At 32.0% G+C, this 19,013-nt stretch overlaps 1 protein-coding gene across 2 annotated transcripts in view; it reads left to right on the plus strand.

Annotated features, from left to right (window-relative positions):
• The first annotated feature begins 159 nt into the window (after positions 1–159).
• Positions 160–19,013, plus strand: part of LOC116768246 (tyrosine-protein phosphatase non-receptor type 9-like) — a 46,364-nt gene continuing 27,510 nt past the window's right edge. Inside the window, exons 1-4 of one of the 2 annotated variants that reach the window (XM_032658921.2) lie at positions 160–232; positions 7,680–7,901; positions 9,773–9,862; positions 10,185–10,325. In XM_032658921.2, the coding sequence (XP_032514812.1) occupies positions 200–232; positions 7,680–7,901; positions 9,773–9,862; positions 10,185–10,325 (486 nt within the window). In that variant the 5' untranslated portion in view covers positions 160–199. Of the gene's footprint in view, positions 233–4,484; positions 4,603–7,679; positions 7,902–9,772; positions 9,863–10,184; positions 10,326–19,013 lie in introns of those variants that run through there. The other variant, XM_032658922.2, reaches the window with a different exon arrangement.

Consider the following 19,013-nt stretch of genomic DNA (forward strand, 5'->3'; position numbering starts at 1 on the left):
AACCATAAAAAAAAATTATCTTTTTGTTCGTAAAATTAGCAAAGGGAACTTATTTTTATTATATCGTTGATATATTTATGTTTTAAAATGTTTCAAGGCGAACTTCATAATATTATATCTGTGTTCATAATATTTAACATTGTTCTGAACATAGTTCACAGCTTGACAATCTCAGAGATTTGACAATTCAGTCATAAAAATGGCGGTGGCCCTGTCACCAGATCAAGAGTTGGTAAGTATGATACTTATTAGATTTTGATTTAAATATGTAGTTATGATAACACATTTCATAAGAAATGGAAGATATTTGTGTGTTTCTCAAAGTCAGTTTAAAAGTTTTGTGCATATTTCAAGAGTATCATCAAGTCGATTCATTTACCATGTCATCACTGTTTGTTTTGATTTGGTACAAAGCGTTGCTGCTATTTACGAACGGAAATGTTTATGAAATATATAACATTTCAAAGTCTATATAAACAAATAATTAGTAATTTTATCACATTTCTTGTTTTAAGATAAATTTGAAGTTGTAAACACAATATTTAAGCTTAGATTCTATCTTACAATAGCCTTTAACGGAAATCAGGCTGCTTAAAAAAAAGGAACAACAAATTGCATTGCTCCTAAAACTTTTCTAATATATTATAACAAATCAGATTACTTAAAAAGTTTTGTTACTTTTCTTTAATTAAATAGAAAGCCGTGTTTAATATTATTCTATATACCGGAAATAAATACGATTCTTAAGGAAATAGTGGATTGATTGCAAAAATATAAATATTCTATACATTTTATTATGTTACTGCTTAGTGAACTTAAATGATTTCCATTTAACTGATTCACTATATAAAATAAGTACATACATGTTTTTATATTTCAGTGTAATTATATATTTTTAAATATTTGGCTATCCTTTTTCTATGACATTTGTAATTTTTCCTATGCCTCTAATAAATAAGTCAAAGAAATGCAATTATTAGATCATGAAAAATATATGTGTCCATGTTTCTACACACACACACATACACATATATATTAGAAAATGATGTTTTAAATACATACATATACCATGTGAAATTATGCAGAAACGAATGCAAACACTATGTGAAATTTCAATGCAATGAAAATCCTAGTATACTATATTTGATCTCATTATATGGAACATATTTGTTTCAGAAACATATTGTTAGTCGGTATTTGTATTGCTCGATGAAAATGAGTTACACATAAAATATGTTTCGGCAAGAAGTTGGAATTAAATTTGGAATAGCAAAGCGTGAAATATATCTTTAGATATGTTATAGCGGGCAAATTTGTTGTATCTATTGTACTAAACTTATTATGACATTTGATGTGAAAAGGTTGCGTTCAAATGATTTATTTTGTGATGTATTACCATTTTTATTTATCTTTAACTTATTTGTAATACACTCTAAATGAATAGTATTAATTAATCTATGTATATCGAATAGTATTTGTTATCTATTATCTAATCAAACTATGGTTAGTGAGTAAGGATAATATGAGCCAAGAGCGAAAATTCTCTTAGTCAAAGCATTGAATTCATATTATAGTTAGTCGAAAGTTTTATTTTATTTAACTTCCTAAAATAAACTGCTCAGATAGTATAATTTTTAAATTGCTAATGTAACTGATAGCATTGTTGTGTTCACTCGTTTTGGAAACTTAAAAATATATCTGAAATAGTTCATATTTTCGGAATAGAACGACCATCGATTGTGGGTCAACGACCCGACCGCTATAAGCGGAAGTAACGTATTTAGTAATACACGAAATATATTGAAGTTATTTTAATTGTTAAATGTTTTAGGGTTTCCAATCTGTATATAATACTTATATAATAGCGTGTATTAATTAATACTGTGTAGGTAAAGCCTATGTCCTCGATACGATTCAACGAACTTATTTGGAAAATTGAGATCTACCTACAATTTATATAAAATAATTTAAGTTCGTAAAACCGTATTTGTTTGGCAATATTGTTACGGTTGATAACCAAGTATAAGAATGTTGTGTCCCTTACAAAGGAAACGTCGTTCATAAATCAGTTCACTCAAGTGAGAGTGACGGAGGAGGGACAAGTATCGAGAGCACTCCGCTATCAAACATACATTTCAATTATTTTAAATTTCACTTCATACATCAGTAAATATAGTTCATGTCAAGGTATGTGTTGACTTCTAGTTTCGAAGAGCTATACATAGAATCGGTTCCTATCTTTTTATGCCTACTGTGACATAATGCCAAAGTTGTCTTAGTTTGATGAAACTCATAAACTTTCGTTATTTAAATTCGCTTGAATTTTTTTATATTTACTTTTCTTTAAAGATTTATCGGCTCACACAAATTAACATACGCTTTTTACATATATAAATTTTTATTTAATAACATGCTATGGAAAAGTTTTTCATTTTCCGTCAACGAAGCATATCACAGTAATGTCATTGAACATACGTGATCTATTGAGATTAGTCTGTTTTAACACCACGTATGTTAGGTATCTATGTTAAGAGGAATGCATTGAAATAATTATCTATGGAACATATATTACGTTAATATTTGTATTGTTGGCTGTGTTGGTTAGAAAATTTGTGTACATAAATATATAATATGTAGAAAAATGAAGTCAAAGGTCCTATTGTATTTGGTTTCAAACAACAAAGTGTACGAAGTTTCAGATTGAAAATAAATTAACAAACTTTAAAAGAATAAATAGGTCTCCGTGAGATGGGGTGAATTTTTTATCAAATATTTTTTACAACAACAATTGCCTTCATTAAATTATGAGGTGACTTTGTGATACGAAAAAAAAAAGTATTTGTCTATAATATCGTTGGACTGAAAACCTTTTTCACGTCATCGTTCTTTTTAAATATTAATTGTCATAATTTTATCACGTGATCAAAAACATTTTTTTTTTTGTTTTAAAATTTTTAAAAGACCATAGATTATAGAATTTTCCAAGCTGTAATATTGTTGAATGAGCTTCTACTGCATAATTTGTAAGTCGTAAACTGTAGACTGCTTTCATTTTACGGGTATCCGGGGACAATTTTAACGGGCGTTTCCTTCCTACACTTACCATTGTTTGAACGTATGTACGACTTTATGAGCCGATTAGTTGCGAAACGTACTTCCAGTAATAAATTGTAACTTAATCTTTGTCCTGGAATTTAACTTACAATAATAACTATAAGTTTGCTTCGTAAAACTAAACATTCGATTTTCAGTTTTTCATTCGTATAAATACGTTGATTTTATCATGTACGATTACTTCTGGATGAAAAAATTGAAATTTTCAGTATTTGGTTGGAAAAAATTGACATTGGTAGTTGTATATCTGCTGTCCTAAATTGTCACAGCATAGCAAGCGGAACAGAGCGCGTAAGATAGTACAGTACAAAATCCACTGACATGAAATTCTTCTTCCAAAAGGTTGCTAGCACCTGTACTACAAAGAAACCATATTCCCGGAGCCGAGGAGCATGTTTTATAAATACTTCAATACTAATCAATTCTAGTGTTACTATTTCGTGGAATAAATTCCGTTCCATATTAATTTAATATTGTTTTCAAACATCACTATTGTAGGAAACGTTGCGTCATGTTTCCACTTAACTTTTTTTTGCGTATCAAGGTACGTTTCTAGGAAGCTGATTCTATCTACGTAGTGTTCCTCGTTACGTGAATTTGCGTTTGTATAATGTTTGTTAGTACGAGCTTATATATCTCCATCGCCTACGTATTAGTCGAAACGGGCGTCCGACGTTCGAATCCCGGGGGCGATTCCTATTATGATTCACGTTTATTAGAATGCCTGGTTGATTTTAGAGGTCCTTGGAAAGGCGGTTATTGTTGCTTTATCTTATTTCTTATCAGACTACATACATTTTACGTTAACTATGATATGTTAGATGAGTTTATGTCATTTGTAAGATTTTTTTAAATATTGTTTATTTTAAACGTTCAGCTATTTATCCTTCCCGGATGTGTCTATTATTGGCTGTTTGTTTTCTATATAAAATGATATTACAAGTTTAATGTAGAATTAATTTCCCTTTTAGAAAAGCTTCGAACCGCTTCAATTACCACAGCTGTGTAATCAAATATCGTCGGATGAGTTGTCTCATGAAAGCTACCGCGTCGGTTTCACAATTTAAAATAAACTTATGTATTTATATTTGACTTACTATAATAATCCGCTATATCCTCTGAGCAAAATTAAAAATATTCGATATAAAAACTCTTTTCATAAAACTACTTTGACGATTTAGAGACGAAAATAAAAAAAAAATAAAGCTATTAAACCTATTTCTTAAAAGTATGTAAAAGCCGTACCTTAATCGCGTATGTTATATATAAAATATATGTCAAGATTCAACACGTATACCTGGAATAATTCCATTGTGATGGATCGCACATCAATTGTTACCTGTATTGACACAGACAGTGGCCTGACAGAGTTGGTAGTGAACGAACATACAGGGACATGTTTATATGTATATAGTGCTATTATATATATGGTGATGATTTGTTTGTTTGTACGTGGTCATGTGTCAATGGCTAAGAGATTTGATTAAAGTAACTAAATTATTATTTTTATTATCACGTTTATCGTCTGTTTTGTTTTGTGTATTTTTTTTGTTTAAAAAGAGGATAATTTATTACGTATTTTTATTGCAAAGTTTTGTTTTTCTGTTCGTTTATTATTTAAATATAAGTATAACTGTAATCTATGCATTTTTCACTTACTACTTACTATCAAATTATCAGTTGACGGAGACAAGTCGTCAATTGGTGTGATCCTGTGATTTAATTGAAACGTCTTGTAAGTGGGTTGTGTATTTTCATTTATAAGTAACTAGTTTTTGCTCGCGACTTCCTCCGCGTTAATTACAGAATTAGTTATATATGTATAACTGACCGGGCGAACTCTATTCCGCCCTAGAGGCCATAAACAACCAGACATTGGAATTTATTAAGTATATTTTTCTTTTTCGATCGAACAGAATTAAACATCCTATGTCCGTCAATTGGTTCTAAGCTATCTCGCCACTGAGTTGCAACCATATCGCAACAGCAGTTCTTGAGTTATAAAAAGTGTAACTAACACAACTTTCTTATATAAATAGATAAATACAAATCAAAATATCTCCTACTACAATGATTATAAAATATCCTTTTCATACAAACATTCATACGCACACATGTGCACATCCACGAACGCACACACGCTTATACACACACATATCTACACGTAATCGTAACAAGCGTAAGGTCACACATACTAATGCTATACAGGATACACATCCCGGAAGCTCCTCCCTCTTAATATATTCGCATCTGTACAACCGACGAACACTCACTCGACGGCTTTGATTTCTTCATGTGATTTAAATTGCGTCAATTCCATAATAAAATTTACAGAGTAAAATGTATGAAGCATCTCTAAGGATATGTGGAATATATAAATAAACTATTGAATACTATTTTAAATATCCCCGTACGCTTACCACAAGTTTGTATCGTGACACTACGTACGACAGACGAAGCGTTTCACGTTTCTATCGATAACATCTGTTAATGCGTAACGTGGAATGAAAACAGTTAACGCTCCTCGTCCAGTTTGACGATGCGATCGTGGGGTAAGCATTTTGTATTCTAGCAAGGAAACGGCGCGGCGATTAACATCATAAGATTTCTCTAAGTTGAATATAGAAATGTTATAATATAAGCGAATGTTAATTTAATAATCTGTCCAATAATAAATGTATGATAAATCGATGAAATTAATGGAAAAAACTCTAATTATAAATTTTTTATGAATTTGTAAAATAATTTTCATTAATAATTTAGATAATCGAAAAGATCTTAATTTACTTATAATAAGATATATTATTTTTTAACAATTTCTATAACGGCTCTGTTATCATGAAAAGGTATTGATTGATCTAACGAGGTACGTAGACACCACCTGAGCAATTTTAATATGACCCTTAAAATGCCACTTGTACACTAATATGTCCAAATTTGTCCACATGGCTCTTGTTATATGTACACGATTATAATTCTTAATTTAAATTATTATAATATAGTCGAAAATTTGTAAATAATTTTCTAATAAAAAGAAATTTACACATATAAATAAAAATGGATGTTGCTAAGCGTTTAGCTTGAAAATGGCTCGGCAAATGGAGCAATTTTTTTAGTATGTTCTCTAAGCCCCATGGAAGATTTTAATGCAAAAAAAAAATAAATAAAAAAAAGATTATAAAAAAAAAATTGCGTCGAGTCCCTCCGAGCGGAAGAAGTGATACTTCGTAATGTTGGAATGAAAACAGGAAGGGGTAGAAGTTGTTTTCTAAGGAACTTTATTCACATTACTTACAAAACACAATTGATTGCCCGCATTCGTTCGAGCGCCACGCATTCCCTCTCGCTCTGTTTATTTATCCCCTTCCCACAGCAGCGTTAAACGTTTAACGCAACCTTGTTGGAAGTCGCATAAGAAGTTCCACTCCAAAAAATAATAAATCGTAATAAGAATAATTTTTTGAATAAATGTTCGCTGTCAAATAATTGACGTCAACTGTCAACGTCAATGTTTATGCGGTTTTATGGAATTTACATTCAAGTCGATTAGACTGTTTGAAAATAACTTTAATATATACGACTGCAATTTTGACTGCGGAGTTCGTTTTTGCAATTACCATAAGAAAATCACAGGGACAAGTATTTGCGAAGGTAATCGTGAAAATCCATGCTTCCCACGCGGAGAGTTGTATAGTGTCTGCCCCGGCGTTGGGAAACCAACGGAATTCTCTGTTTACGCGCTACATAACCAGATGAAAATACAGGCGAATTGAGAACCTCCTCCTTTTTTGAAGTCGGTTGAAAATAACATATACCTTAAAGTATTAGAATGAGCATCATTAGGTATTCTGGTCTACATAATTTAAAACGTATTTTTGTCTATTGTTGGGATGTAAATAAGGTAACTCGGCACACGGTACATTTAGTTTATTTTTACTATTAACTTTTGACAGAAGGACGTTTGCCCGGGCAGCTAGTATCTAATATATATTTTCACATCTGTAGGTACAATAACCGTATGCGCAAGTGTCAGATATCTTGAGACGATATATCTAGAAAGTGGCAAGTTTGAGTCTAGCTCGTGTTGATTATATAACCATTCTGCTATATGTATTGTAATACAGTTTTTCAATTAGATCACGCCACGGATGACTCATTCAACTAACATAATAAAATAATTATGTTTTGTTACGTTAGTAGAATTGGTGATAGTCAATGGGATAGCAATTTAGTATAACTTGCAGTGGAAAAAACAATTGTCACCTATTTTTCTTTAAGTGATTTTCAATATTATTATTCTCTGTCATGTCATGTAGCCAGATGACATGTTATAGTGTTTATCTTGAATCTCACGACTCTTACCACGATTCCAGTGCGAATGAAGCCATAGCATAAAAAATCTCACCTTTAATAGCCCCAAAAAATAAATTGAAAAGAATCATGTGTTGTAGAACATTGAGATGGTAAATTAATTATTTCAAAGTTGATAAATAATTTTACGTAACGTTACATATAAAATTGATCGTTTATATGCCTGTTTTGAAATTTTCCTAATTAATTTGCAGGCCACTAAGGCGTTTTTGGACGCATTGAGCGAGTCGGGTGCTAGTTGCGTGTCTCGGGCTACAGCCATCAAATTTCTTCTGGCGAGGAAGTTTGATGTATCCCGAGCGCACACACTGTGGAGGCAGCATGAGGCGACCAGGCGGAGAGAGGGACTCATAAGGTTCGAACCTTTTGAGGACCCGCTGAAGACTGAACTGGAGACTGGGAAGTTTACTATACTGGTGAGACTCATCGATTGATTACACACCGAGAGGTTACCGTGACAAAGGTTGCAGACTCAAAAATAACAGATTCCTTACAGAAAAGATTGAAGCTTAGTTGTAGTAGATCTAGACAAAATATTTGATTTTTCTTCATTTCATTTTACACATGGTACATAAAGGAATGAAAATTCGTAATGCGGCAGTTGTCATAGTTTTCCAAAAAAGTAAGTCAAAAATTACAACTAAACGACAATCAATGATGCTGACAAAAAAAAATAAATGTTTTTGTTAAGCGAAACTAAAAAATTTGATAAGACGTACGTTTAAATCTAACGATTATTATTCACAATACAAAAAAGAATGTTTTCCCTAAAACAAACCCGTTCTATAGTGATTATGGACACCAAAATATTCGCGTTTTTTCCGCTATTATTGAGTTACGCCCGCGTCACTATCAGTTAAGGTCTGTTAATCTATGTGTGACGTTTTACATAAAAAAAAGGTTTTAAAATGTAATTATTTTTGTATTTGATATCATGTTACGTCACCTAAAATTCAAATACACAATAGCGGTAAAGATCGCTAAATATTGTTACGTTTCATATAAAGTTCTAGCTTTTTTTGTCGAGCCAAATAGTTGGCCGATCGTTATAGTATGGAAATAAGAAATGTACACATGTGTTTGTTAAGTAAAATGTGTCGGAACTTGACCTTACATCACATATTTTCAATCAGACTCCTGAGGAACTAAATAAAATTAAAAACTTTTATTTTCAGTCTTATTAGAATGTTGTTAGTAATATAGTTTAATCTAAACGTTTATTATATCGTACATTTTATTCGTCTATCGCATGTCGCGTTACAACCATCTGTTGAATAGGGATAAATGATAAAACACGCGGGGGACTTCGACTACGATCAGCTGATCCTATAGTATTTATATTTTTATATATCCATGGAAGATTTCTACGATATTTATGTTTGTAAATAAAATTATGATTTTCTTATTAACTTTATGATTTCACTAAAGTACTTTTTATCCAAAAATTTGAATCTTTTTCGATTATACATAGCTTCTATGCGGAGATGACACGTAGAATGGTTAAAGGTACTTCATTTTTAGCTAAAATATAGGCAAGTAAAATCGCGAAATTAATAGAAAAATCTTAGTTTACTGAAATTGTGTATCGTTTTCAGCACGCGTCTTACATACGAAGGATATTTGTATTCATGTGTTCCGTAGCAATAATTCGAAAATTATTGTCACAGTAATGGGGCATTGTTTTACTATAGTTTTAGATTACAATACATTGTTCTAGTGAACTACTAAAAATATTTTATTCTGACATTTAAAGTGTTATTTCAATAAATTCTTATGAATTGATCTATAATTTTAGTATTTTACACGGACGGCGGGTATAAATAAAATAAATTTTTCAAAATATATTTTTTAATAATTTATTCGCTTTATTACTGAGAGTTTTCGCATAAAAATTTTAAACGTACATAATAACTCTACGAACAATGTTAGGAAAATTTTAAATAAATACTTTGGCATACGAACTGAATGAATAAAATAGGCATATGAAAAGTCCCTAATAAAGACTCTAACAAATTATTATATAATATACAAGAATGACATATTGAAATACGTCACATTACTCTACCAGACGAGCACTTTTTTGTCTTATTAAATATACATAAACCTTGAGGTGACTATTATTGAAAGGTTTTTAACGTATAGTAAAAGTAACGGTACCTTTTGAGCTTTTTCGTCATCACCACACTTTCTTTCATAAATCTTTTTAGAAGTTATCAAAGAATATATATGTATATATATGATGTTTATACGTATGTATAATATAAATGTTTGTTTGTCCGCGTATCAGCCGACGAGGGACGCGACCGGTGCAGCTATAGCAGTGTTCACAGCCAACAAACACTTCCCCAGTCTGACTTCACACCAGACCACCTTGCAGGTACAAATACAAATGGCTTTAAAGGATTCTCAGCATGATAACAGTGACTCGGATATAACTTTAATTTTGGTGTATGTTTTGTCATTCTTAAATTGAATACGATTTCTTAATTGTTAAATTTTAACTGTTAGCGTATAGACTACCTCATACAAGATCTTAGGGGGATGTCATGCTTGAAAAATTCAATAATTCTCCGATGTTGGTGTTCGCGCCAAGCAGGTGACAATTACACAAGTGCAAAGTTGTTCAATAGTTCCTATCAGAAATCTTACATTTAGTGCAATGTGCCCTGTATGGTAAAATTTTGTTAATCTACCCCCAGGGTGTAGTGTACCAACTGGACTGCGCCCTCCAGTCGCTGGAGACCCAGCGGGCCGGGCTGGTCTTCGTCTATGATATGACTGACTCCAAATACACCAACTTTGATTACGAACTATCGCAGAAAATACTCACCATGTTGAAGGTGAGTACATCTTTATACGAAATGGCGATTATAGGTTTTTGACAACTAGATTTTTTCAGTAACAATGCCGGTCACAGCTAAACTTATTATTTGTTTTTTATATTAGACACTTAGTAACTTTACATTATTTTGGTTTCTACATTATTGTCAACATATCTATGCTTTTGAATCTTCGGGTGTTCTGTTTAAGAAAAGAAAAACAAGAAACGTGTCGTATAATATCATTAATGTTAAGTAGAAAGAATTTGCATATTATTTTTTGGTAAATTAAAAAAAAAAAAAAATATTCCTAAAATTTTTTCTTCGAAATTAACATATGACGTATCTAATGAGTCCAAAAATTTTTATACTTAAAGCTTTCAATTGGGTATTAGCATCATTTCAGTTAGCAAATTCTTTGATACACATAGAATACCTTAGTGAGATTAAAATTTTATTTCTACAAATATTTTTTTAAAATAAATACAAGTGGTACAATACGATACAATAATCACGTGATGTGATTGGTGTGACGTCATTGTGCAGATTAAAATGTTTTAAAGTTTACGTTTTTGCTTCGAAATAGTTTAAATACAAAATCACAACAGCTGATCAGACGTGTTTAAAAGTGTCTCGTGTCTGGGACACGGCACGATAGTTCAGTTATTATAACGACGGTTAGGCGCTATCCCACAAGTCGCAGGTTCAAATCCTCTACTTACATGTCATTGTTGTATATATGGCCTTACATTTCCTTAAACATGACCTTAAAGGAGATGCATAATAAATATTTCTTTCATATATAAAACTCAAATTTTTAATGACATTATGAAGATAGAGGAATGATTCATAGTGTTAAAACTATTTAAGTCAGACGTATATACATGTTGTGTTCAGTACTTATCTGAATTAAATTCTATTATCTTGTATATAATGCGTAATATATTTTTAATACAAATATTTTATGTACACAATAACGTGGTTAAACACAGTCAAATAGATGGTACTCTCTATATTATAAACAATGTGTTCGTTACATCTGGATAAAGTAAGCAACAGACTGCTTTTAACTCATAAAATATATTATAATAATATAAAAAATGTATGCGTCCATATAATATTACGCGTCCGCTTCGTGTGTTGCGGTCGCTGTGAGGACTGAGGTTGGGCTATTATATGTGAATATAAATAATTCTACCGTGCCTGTGCATGTCACCGGGCTCCTAAACAGCTGTGACGATTTGTATATTTTTTTCTTAATCAACAAGGTGGCGACACAGAAGGTTTTGATTCACAAACTATCCCAACAGATGGCGTTGCAATCAGTATCTTAGCTATCTAAAGGCGGCAACGCGAGTAGTAGCTCACGGTGCGGCCTATATATGTATTGTTTTAAGCCACTTAATATATTTATCTTTGGACGCAACTAACAGTCACAGACAAGATCTAGTATGCACGCAAATTAAATTCTCGTCAAAATATAAGCTAGCACATATGACATTCAACGAAAGGTTATTGTGATTAAAGCTCGTGACGCTCCAGGTTCGAAGCTTCGGTATTTAATACATGACTAGCATCATTATCACTTTTTACACGTAAACATTTTGTAACGTTAAATATAAATATAAACATACATTCATAAATCAAAATTAACTAGTTCTTCGAAGGCCGTCCTGGACTTTCTTTTTAAATTTGGTTAGGTTGAGAGAGGAGCTTGGACGGTGGATGTGAGCGTTTAACGCGCGTTAGTTAGGGCCTCCTTAAACCTACACCTGGGTCGCAAGTCCCAGGCACTGTTGAAGTTCCTCTCCCTGCAACGCGATGGACCCGGCACCCGCACGGTGAATCCATGGAATGCTGAGAGGTTTTGTCTCATCGTGTTAAATAAAGATAAAAGAGTATGTTTTACAAAGAATAGTTATTAAGAATGTTTCTTTAATATATTTCGTGTTTTAATATGTGACGTATTAAATATACGAGAGCGTTATTATTACGTGTGATGATGATAAAAATGTTTATTTCATAATATCATTGTTAATGTCGTTACCCTTATTATCATTGTAACTTTATATTTTTTTGTCTTAAAATTAACGTAAACACGTGGTTTATGAAGAAAAACTTTATAATAATAATCAATTCATATAAAAAGACAATCGTAAGGTTGTTGAATGGCTGCCTTTATATTGAATTTAGTTTGTCTGTTTGTATGTTCCTCGTGAACTCGTATGTTATTTGGTTACTTACACTTACTATTGACGACCCAAACTTTTTATGTTCCTAGAAAGTGTCTTATATATAGTTTATTTCGATAGTTTTTTTTTGTAATTGATTTCCTAAAGTTTAAATAATGTTTTTTTTTCGAATTTTTATTTTATATCGCAATTTCTTAAATTTAAATAAACATCCCCTACCATACGTTAATCATTACATAAATTGTTTACATAAAATATATATTTTTTATGTCTGGAGAACGGAACGGTCGTGAAGATTCGGTGTTATACTTATATGTATTATAACATCAGATCTTAAAAACGTTGTCCTTTCATGTCAAAAAACATCATACCAACCAGGGAGCTGGCTAAGGGTTGCCGCTCGTTGCTAACACAAAATGATATGTGTATCAAATCCAATTAAAAAAAATTATGATTGTTATAAATAAATTAATATAGAACAACAAGTTCGTATTTCAGCTAATTTCACGACGCCCACACTGTTTACTTCGTACGTACATAGCAATAGTACCATGCGCATGTGCTTTGAATCTACCGACTCACTCTCTTTCTCTCTCCTGCTTTCTACATTTGTGTATCTTTCTTTCTCTCTCCCTCTTTCCGTTGGAATATTGGACGCTACTCATTGACAGGTATAGTACGCGCATGCGTTCGAGCTCCACGCATTCCCTCTCGCTGTCTCTTTCTATAAGGAGCGTTAAATGTTTAACGCAACCTTGTTGGAAGTCGCATAAGAATTTTCTTTTCAAAAAAGTTTATATAAGGAAGGTGATTGCTGAGTTTTCTTAGAATTTCTTAGTTTCTGCTCATTTCTCCTATTTTTTTTAACAACAAATATCTTTTTTTAATTTTAGATGACGATAAATGAAATGTTGTATCAACAATAAAACGGGTATTTTATTACTACTACAAGTATACTATTTACTAGTTTTCACTTACGTTCCAGCTTTATAATTTAAAACAAACAAGATACTGACTGCAGCGCCATTTGCTGGGATCATTAGTGAATCTAAACCATTTGGGGAATTACACTGATGCATACAAAAATATCATTCAAATCGGTGCAGCCGTTTAGGAGGAGTAAGGTGACTTACACACGTACAGCAGAATTATATATATCTTAATAGAATTTGCGTCATTTACCATTAGCTCTGCGTTCTGATCTCTTTATTCGTTCAACTTTCATCTTAATCGATTCACCACTCTAAGGATACATTTATACAAACCGAATTTGGTTGTATAATAAATGGAGAGACAGTAATAATATTCTCTAGGACTTTTTAGTTCTTGCTTATATTAAACCTTTGTTTCGTGTTAAATTAAAATTCACAAAATTCTTATATAAACATAGAGGATTTTAGAACACAAAGGCCTTTTTAGGGATTCGTAGCCAAATGGCAAAAAACGGAACCCTTATAGATTCGATTCGTCATGTCTGTCTGTCCGTCCGTCCGTCCGTATGTCACAGCCATTTATTTTCCCAATTTTTTGGGCCTTGTAGGTTGATGTATTCTGGTAACCACTATACGAATTTTTAATAAAAATTAATAAATTTATATATTATATATATTAAATATTAAAAATTTATATATATTAAAGGGGGGCATTCCATACATGGGACTGATTAAAAAAAAATTTTTTTTCAGCTAACCTATATGTGATAGGTGTTTATGAATAGGGCTTTAAAAAAGACATTATGGCTCCTAAAACCATTTTTCGTCAAAATCAATTGTTAGAATGATAGACGCTTCCAAAGTGGAAAAATGAGTGTCCCCCCCTCCAACTTTTAAAATAAGAGAGTGAGAAAACTAAAAAAAAATATATGCTGTAGATTTCAATAGAAACTTTCAACGAAAATCGGCTTGAACGAGATATCATTATTTGTTTTTAAGAAATAATACATTTTCAAAAAACGCATATACAACTTTGTCGCTCATACAAACACTATACAACATATGTAAAACCAAGTTATTTTGTTTATAAAACATCGATCAAAGTTACAACGCACTACAATAACTTTTATATTATGCCATCAACTTGTTGCTACGGAACCCTTCATGGGCGAGTCCGACTCGCACTTGTTTAATTTTTTAAACGTATTGCAGATAAATACGTATATATTTTTCTGCTCTTATTTGTACATTAATTTACATAATTCTATTTTTAAAAACATAGTGATTTGCTTCAACTCATTATTTACTTACACATTATTCTATTTTTTCATTGCTTGAGTGATTTAGAAACTGGTTTATCAAAAAAACAAAAAAAAAGTATAAAATTTATGCCTACAGTATTTTTTGAGCGTGAAGGAACACATTAACAAAATTGTTTTGAAACTAAATATGTATGACTATGAATTATAATATAAATATGGTTTTCACGAAGGAGTTTTTATTTACGTCATGTTATCTCTAACATACATACTTGTACATCTAAATATATAATTTGTTAGGCTAAGAAATTGTTTATAACACATACCTTAACAGCCAAGTAACGGTTAGTAGAAAGAAAAGGTTTTGAGATGTTTAAAATATAATACACAATTATAAGAATGATCGAGGAAAGTAATAAAAATATATATAATTTAGTTTTCTAAGTGTGTGTGATCCTTCGAAACAGATTCTGTTCCCTACGGAAACGGTCTCTTGAGATAATTCACAGATATATTCAAAGTATTTTTTAACTTGCCACTCGTATATTAATGCCATAATGAATATTTTATTTTTATTCTCCTCCGAACTACATTTGTATTGTCATTATTTACATATTAGGAAATGTTGATATTGCTATTTTTATACCAAAGGCGTTTTGTTTGTTAAATATGATAATATTTATATAGATGTAAATTTTTTTTTAATTATTGTGTCGTATTGAGATGAATTTAGGAGTTAGAAAATGAGGTTATACATATATGATATATTAAAATTTATTTAATTTCGGTCCAATTGGTACCAACTTAAAATTTTCTAAGACCCGATTGAATTAAGAATTCACGTTGATAAAAAATCTGTCCAAGCGATACTTCGATGTTTTCGCGGCGTTTAAAAATAAATTAATATTTTTTTTATCATGAAACTTGAAAGGCTCAGTGGTTGTCAATAAGGTCGTCTTCTTCATTATCTGGCTTCAAGGTTATAGTAATCTCTGTCTAAACGATTGCCGGCGGATTGGCAGTTTTTCCCGGTATAACTCATAAAAATTATCATTATAATTAAAAATAAACCTCAATTTTGTTGAGATTTTTCACTCGTATTTTCCTGTTTACGGCTATTCATTTTTTTTAACAAACTTTTTATGAGGACACTGGAAACAGTCTCATTGTTCATGTAAATGTACTTACGTTTGGAGATTATGGATTAAATATTATGATTATGAAGGAGGTATATAAATTATAATAAATTGTCAATCAAACATGTCTGAGCAGTTTTAAAATCAATCCAGACACGCGATGGAGGCTCTTCCATAATTGATTTGATTTTAATTCAATGACGTTTTGTGTTTCGTTTAAATTTATTATAGAGTTGAAGTTCGTAGCTCTCGTAGCTCAAGGCGGTTTCAGTCGTAGCCGTCTGTCAGCCCTCGGCCTCGGCCCGCGTCCCCGCAGCCCACGGCCCAGACCGTTGGCCCCACTGTCCCCCGACTCCGGTGTGCGGCCCCACAGCCCACGGCTCCGGCTCACGGCCCCACAGCCCGTCGCCCACGGCCCGTGCCCTCCTACGTCAGTCGCGATAGTGCCGCCGTACGGAGCGCACGTGTCCCCGTCACCGCGATCACTACGATTCATATTGCGGATAACAAGTTGATACAATATTTATATCTTATCTCGTACCGTTTGTGATATGAACTGTTCGTAAATAGTTGTTGGTGATATACGTCTGTTATATTTCCGTGTGTTGGATGTGTTGTGGTAGCAGTGTCTGATATCAAAGTGGGAACGGTCGGCTACCAATTGTTGATGGTGTTCACCCGATTATAACGCACTTTACAACGAACTGACGCTCGGATCGATAGGTGTAACAGCTGAGCTGATAACACTATCCACATTGTTGCTAAAGGTAATTCCAGATTGTACTAGCACAGACACTCAAACATACACACACATACACAGACATCTATATATATACACACATGTCATGTTGCCAAAATAATTTACGATGTTAAAATTACAGTAAAAAATATATACATTGTGGTTTTTTTATCTGTTGTGCTAAAACTGTTTTAATGTGAAAATCGTTTTAGCAAACAATGAGCAATAAGAGGGCATGTCGTCATGCGATATATAGCGAATCGTAAAATCGCAATGTACTTACGTACGGGAACGTAAGAATTTTTCCGTCATTTACGTTATAATAAAAGTCTGTAATGGCTGTCCTTGTACCGGGAAGTTGAGTGATGTGTAATGCTTTGAAGCTATCCGAAGGGTTTAAGTATTTAAATATTTCTGTAAAAATTACATATGAATTTTATATACATTTAAAAATTTTAAGAACACTTCAATGTAAATTTTCTCATTCACTGTAAGTTTAATTTCGGATTAATGTCAACATTATACTTGTTTAAAAAAATTTATCGGTAATGCAATATTTCACTTTTATTTGTTTCGAAGTCTCGGCTATCGGATAAAACCGTTTTCACGAGTCGATTTCACTGATTGAAGAACTTGGTCTCACTGGTTCCTTTATTTGCATAACATTAAAGAAAAAGTTAACCAAAGACAGGGTAAGTTTATTTTTATCTTAATTAAATTTCAAATCTTAAAAATAGTTCTCGATATCGGGCCAGTCCTGTGAAGTCTCATACCATACATCATTATATATTTTACACTAAAGAAAAATATAATATTGTAGTTTAATTTGATCGGATGAAGAGGAATTTTAAACTGGCGGTCTTGTATCCAAGCAAATATCATTAGTATCTTAACAGTGAGTCTCAAATGTTTTGTTTACTTCCCTCCGTCGGACTTAACCTAATTGTATTTGCTAGTCTGTTTTCTTTCGTTTAATCAAAATAACTCCAATCGGTTTTTTCCGGTCATTCGTTTTCAGTAATGTTACCTTCGAAACGCGCAGAAATCTAATGTCAACATTTCTTTTAATTTGTCACTATACTGTGAAGAAATGTAGGCATGTTAGCGGATAAGGCTTTTATAAAAATTTGCATTAGACTCTAAAGTTTGATCAACACTCACTATATATATATATATATATATATATATATATATATAATTTTTGCAGTCGTTTCACGATGTAAGTGGTCTGTTATGATTCGTTCGTTTTTTGTTTATACGAAACAAGTGCTCAGGATATCATGTGTGTGATATCTGAGTGTATCTGTCCTAGCTGAGTCGAGTACGCTCGTCCGCATCAGATGTGACATGTTACGCTCCCATTCCTCTCCCTGGATCCGTTTACGTGAAGGTTTCCATATGGTTTGCGTGTCACATTCATTGTTGGTTGCTATTATAATAAAACAAAAGCCGGCCTTTGTTACATAATGTCCGTAAGAGGTAAATGATCTCATGCCATTGAAGTAGCATACAATGGATAATAAATAAATGAATCTCGTAATTACTACTATTACAATAAAAAATATTAAACTTATTTGACATAATTCAGATAAAGTTCTACTAATTTGTAGAGATATTCGTATATATATATATATAATGAATTCTCTATCTCCCGTACGCTTACTACGTGATTAATTGATGCTCCTACGACAAGAAGTTGCTGGTCTCATGTATTTTCTTGTTATTATCAATTTTTCACCAGTCTGCCGACCACCTCGCTATTCGATATTAACATTAATGTTTTTATTAACTTCGTACTATTTGTTTTTTTTTTTTATTTTCATTATATAAAACAGTGCGTATCGATAGATTTTTGAAATTTGCATTTTAACAATTCATCTGCTCGTGATTTCTTGTTCAGTTTGGGTGTCTGCGCGGTAAAAGTGAATAGGCTATTACCGGGATATAGACATCGACCATCTTCAGCTTAATTTCCATCTACCTTCCAAGTGGAACACGGTCAAGTACAGTTTATATTGAAATATATATATATGTGCTTCCACTAAATGTTAATTATTTTTCTGTATAACTTAAATGTCTCAAAGAAAACGCTAAACTTACCAATAAGTAGGTTCACGCAACGAATACATCGACTGTTACAGGACAGTATTGATGTGTGAATTCATCGTATCTATATAGTTTTTATCGTATTTGTTTATTAAGAGCGTGTGAAGTGTCGCGTGTGTGAGATTTGTGTTTCGTTGTGTAATCCGATTATAACGTGTGTCATAATTACGACATATTAAGTTACTATTACGTACATAATCTAATAATTTATAAAACAATGTTAAAACTTCGACATTATTTTATAATATCAACGACATAACTTTCGGCAGAATTGGATTGGATTTTTCTTTATCTCGCCCTTTCTATCCTACATTAATGTACGTTTAGTAAATTTAATTATTTCAC

This window comes from Danaus plexippus, chromosome 19 (genome assembly GCF_018135715.1).
Source record: "Danaus plexippus chromosome 19, MEX_DaPlex, whole genome shotgun sequence".
Taxonomy (NCBI): Eukaryota; Metazoa; Arthropoda; class Insecta; order Lepidoptera; family Nymphalidae; genus Danaus; species Danaus plexippus.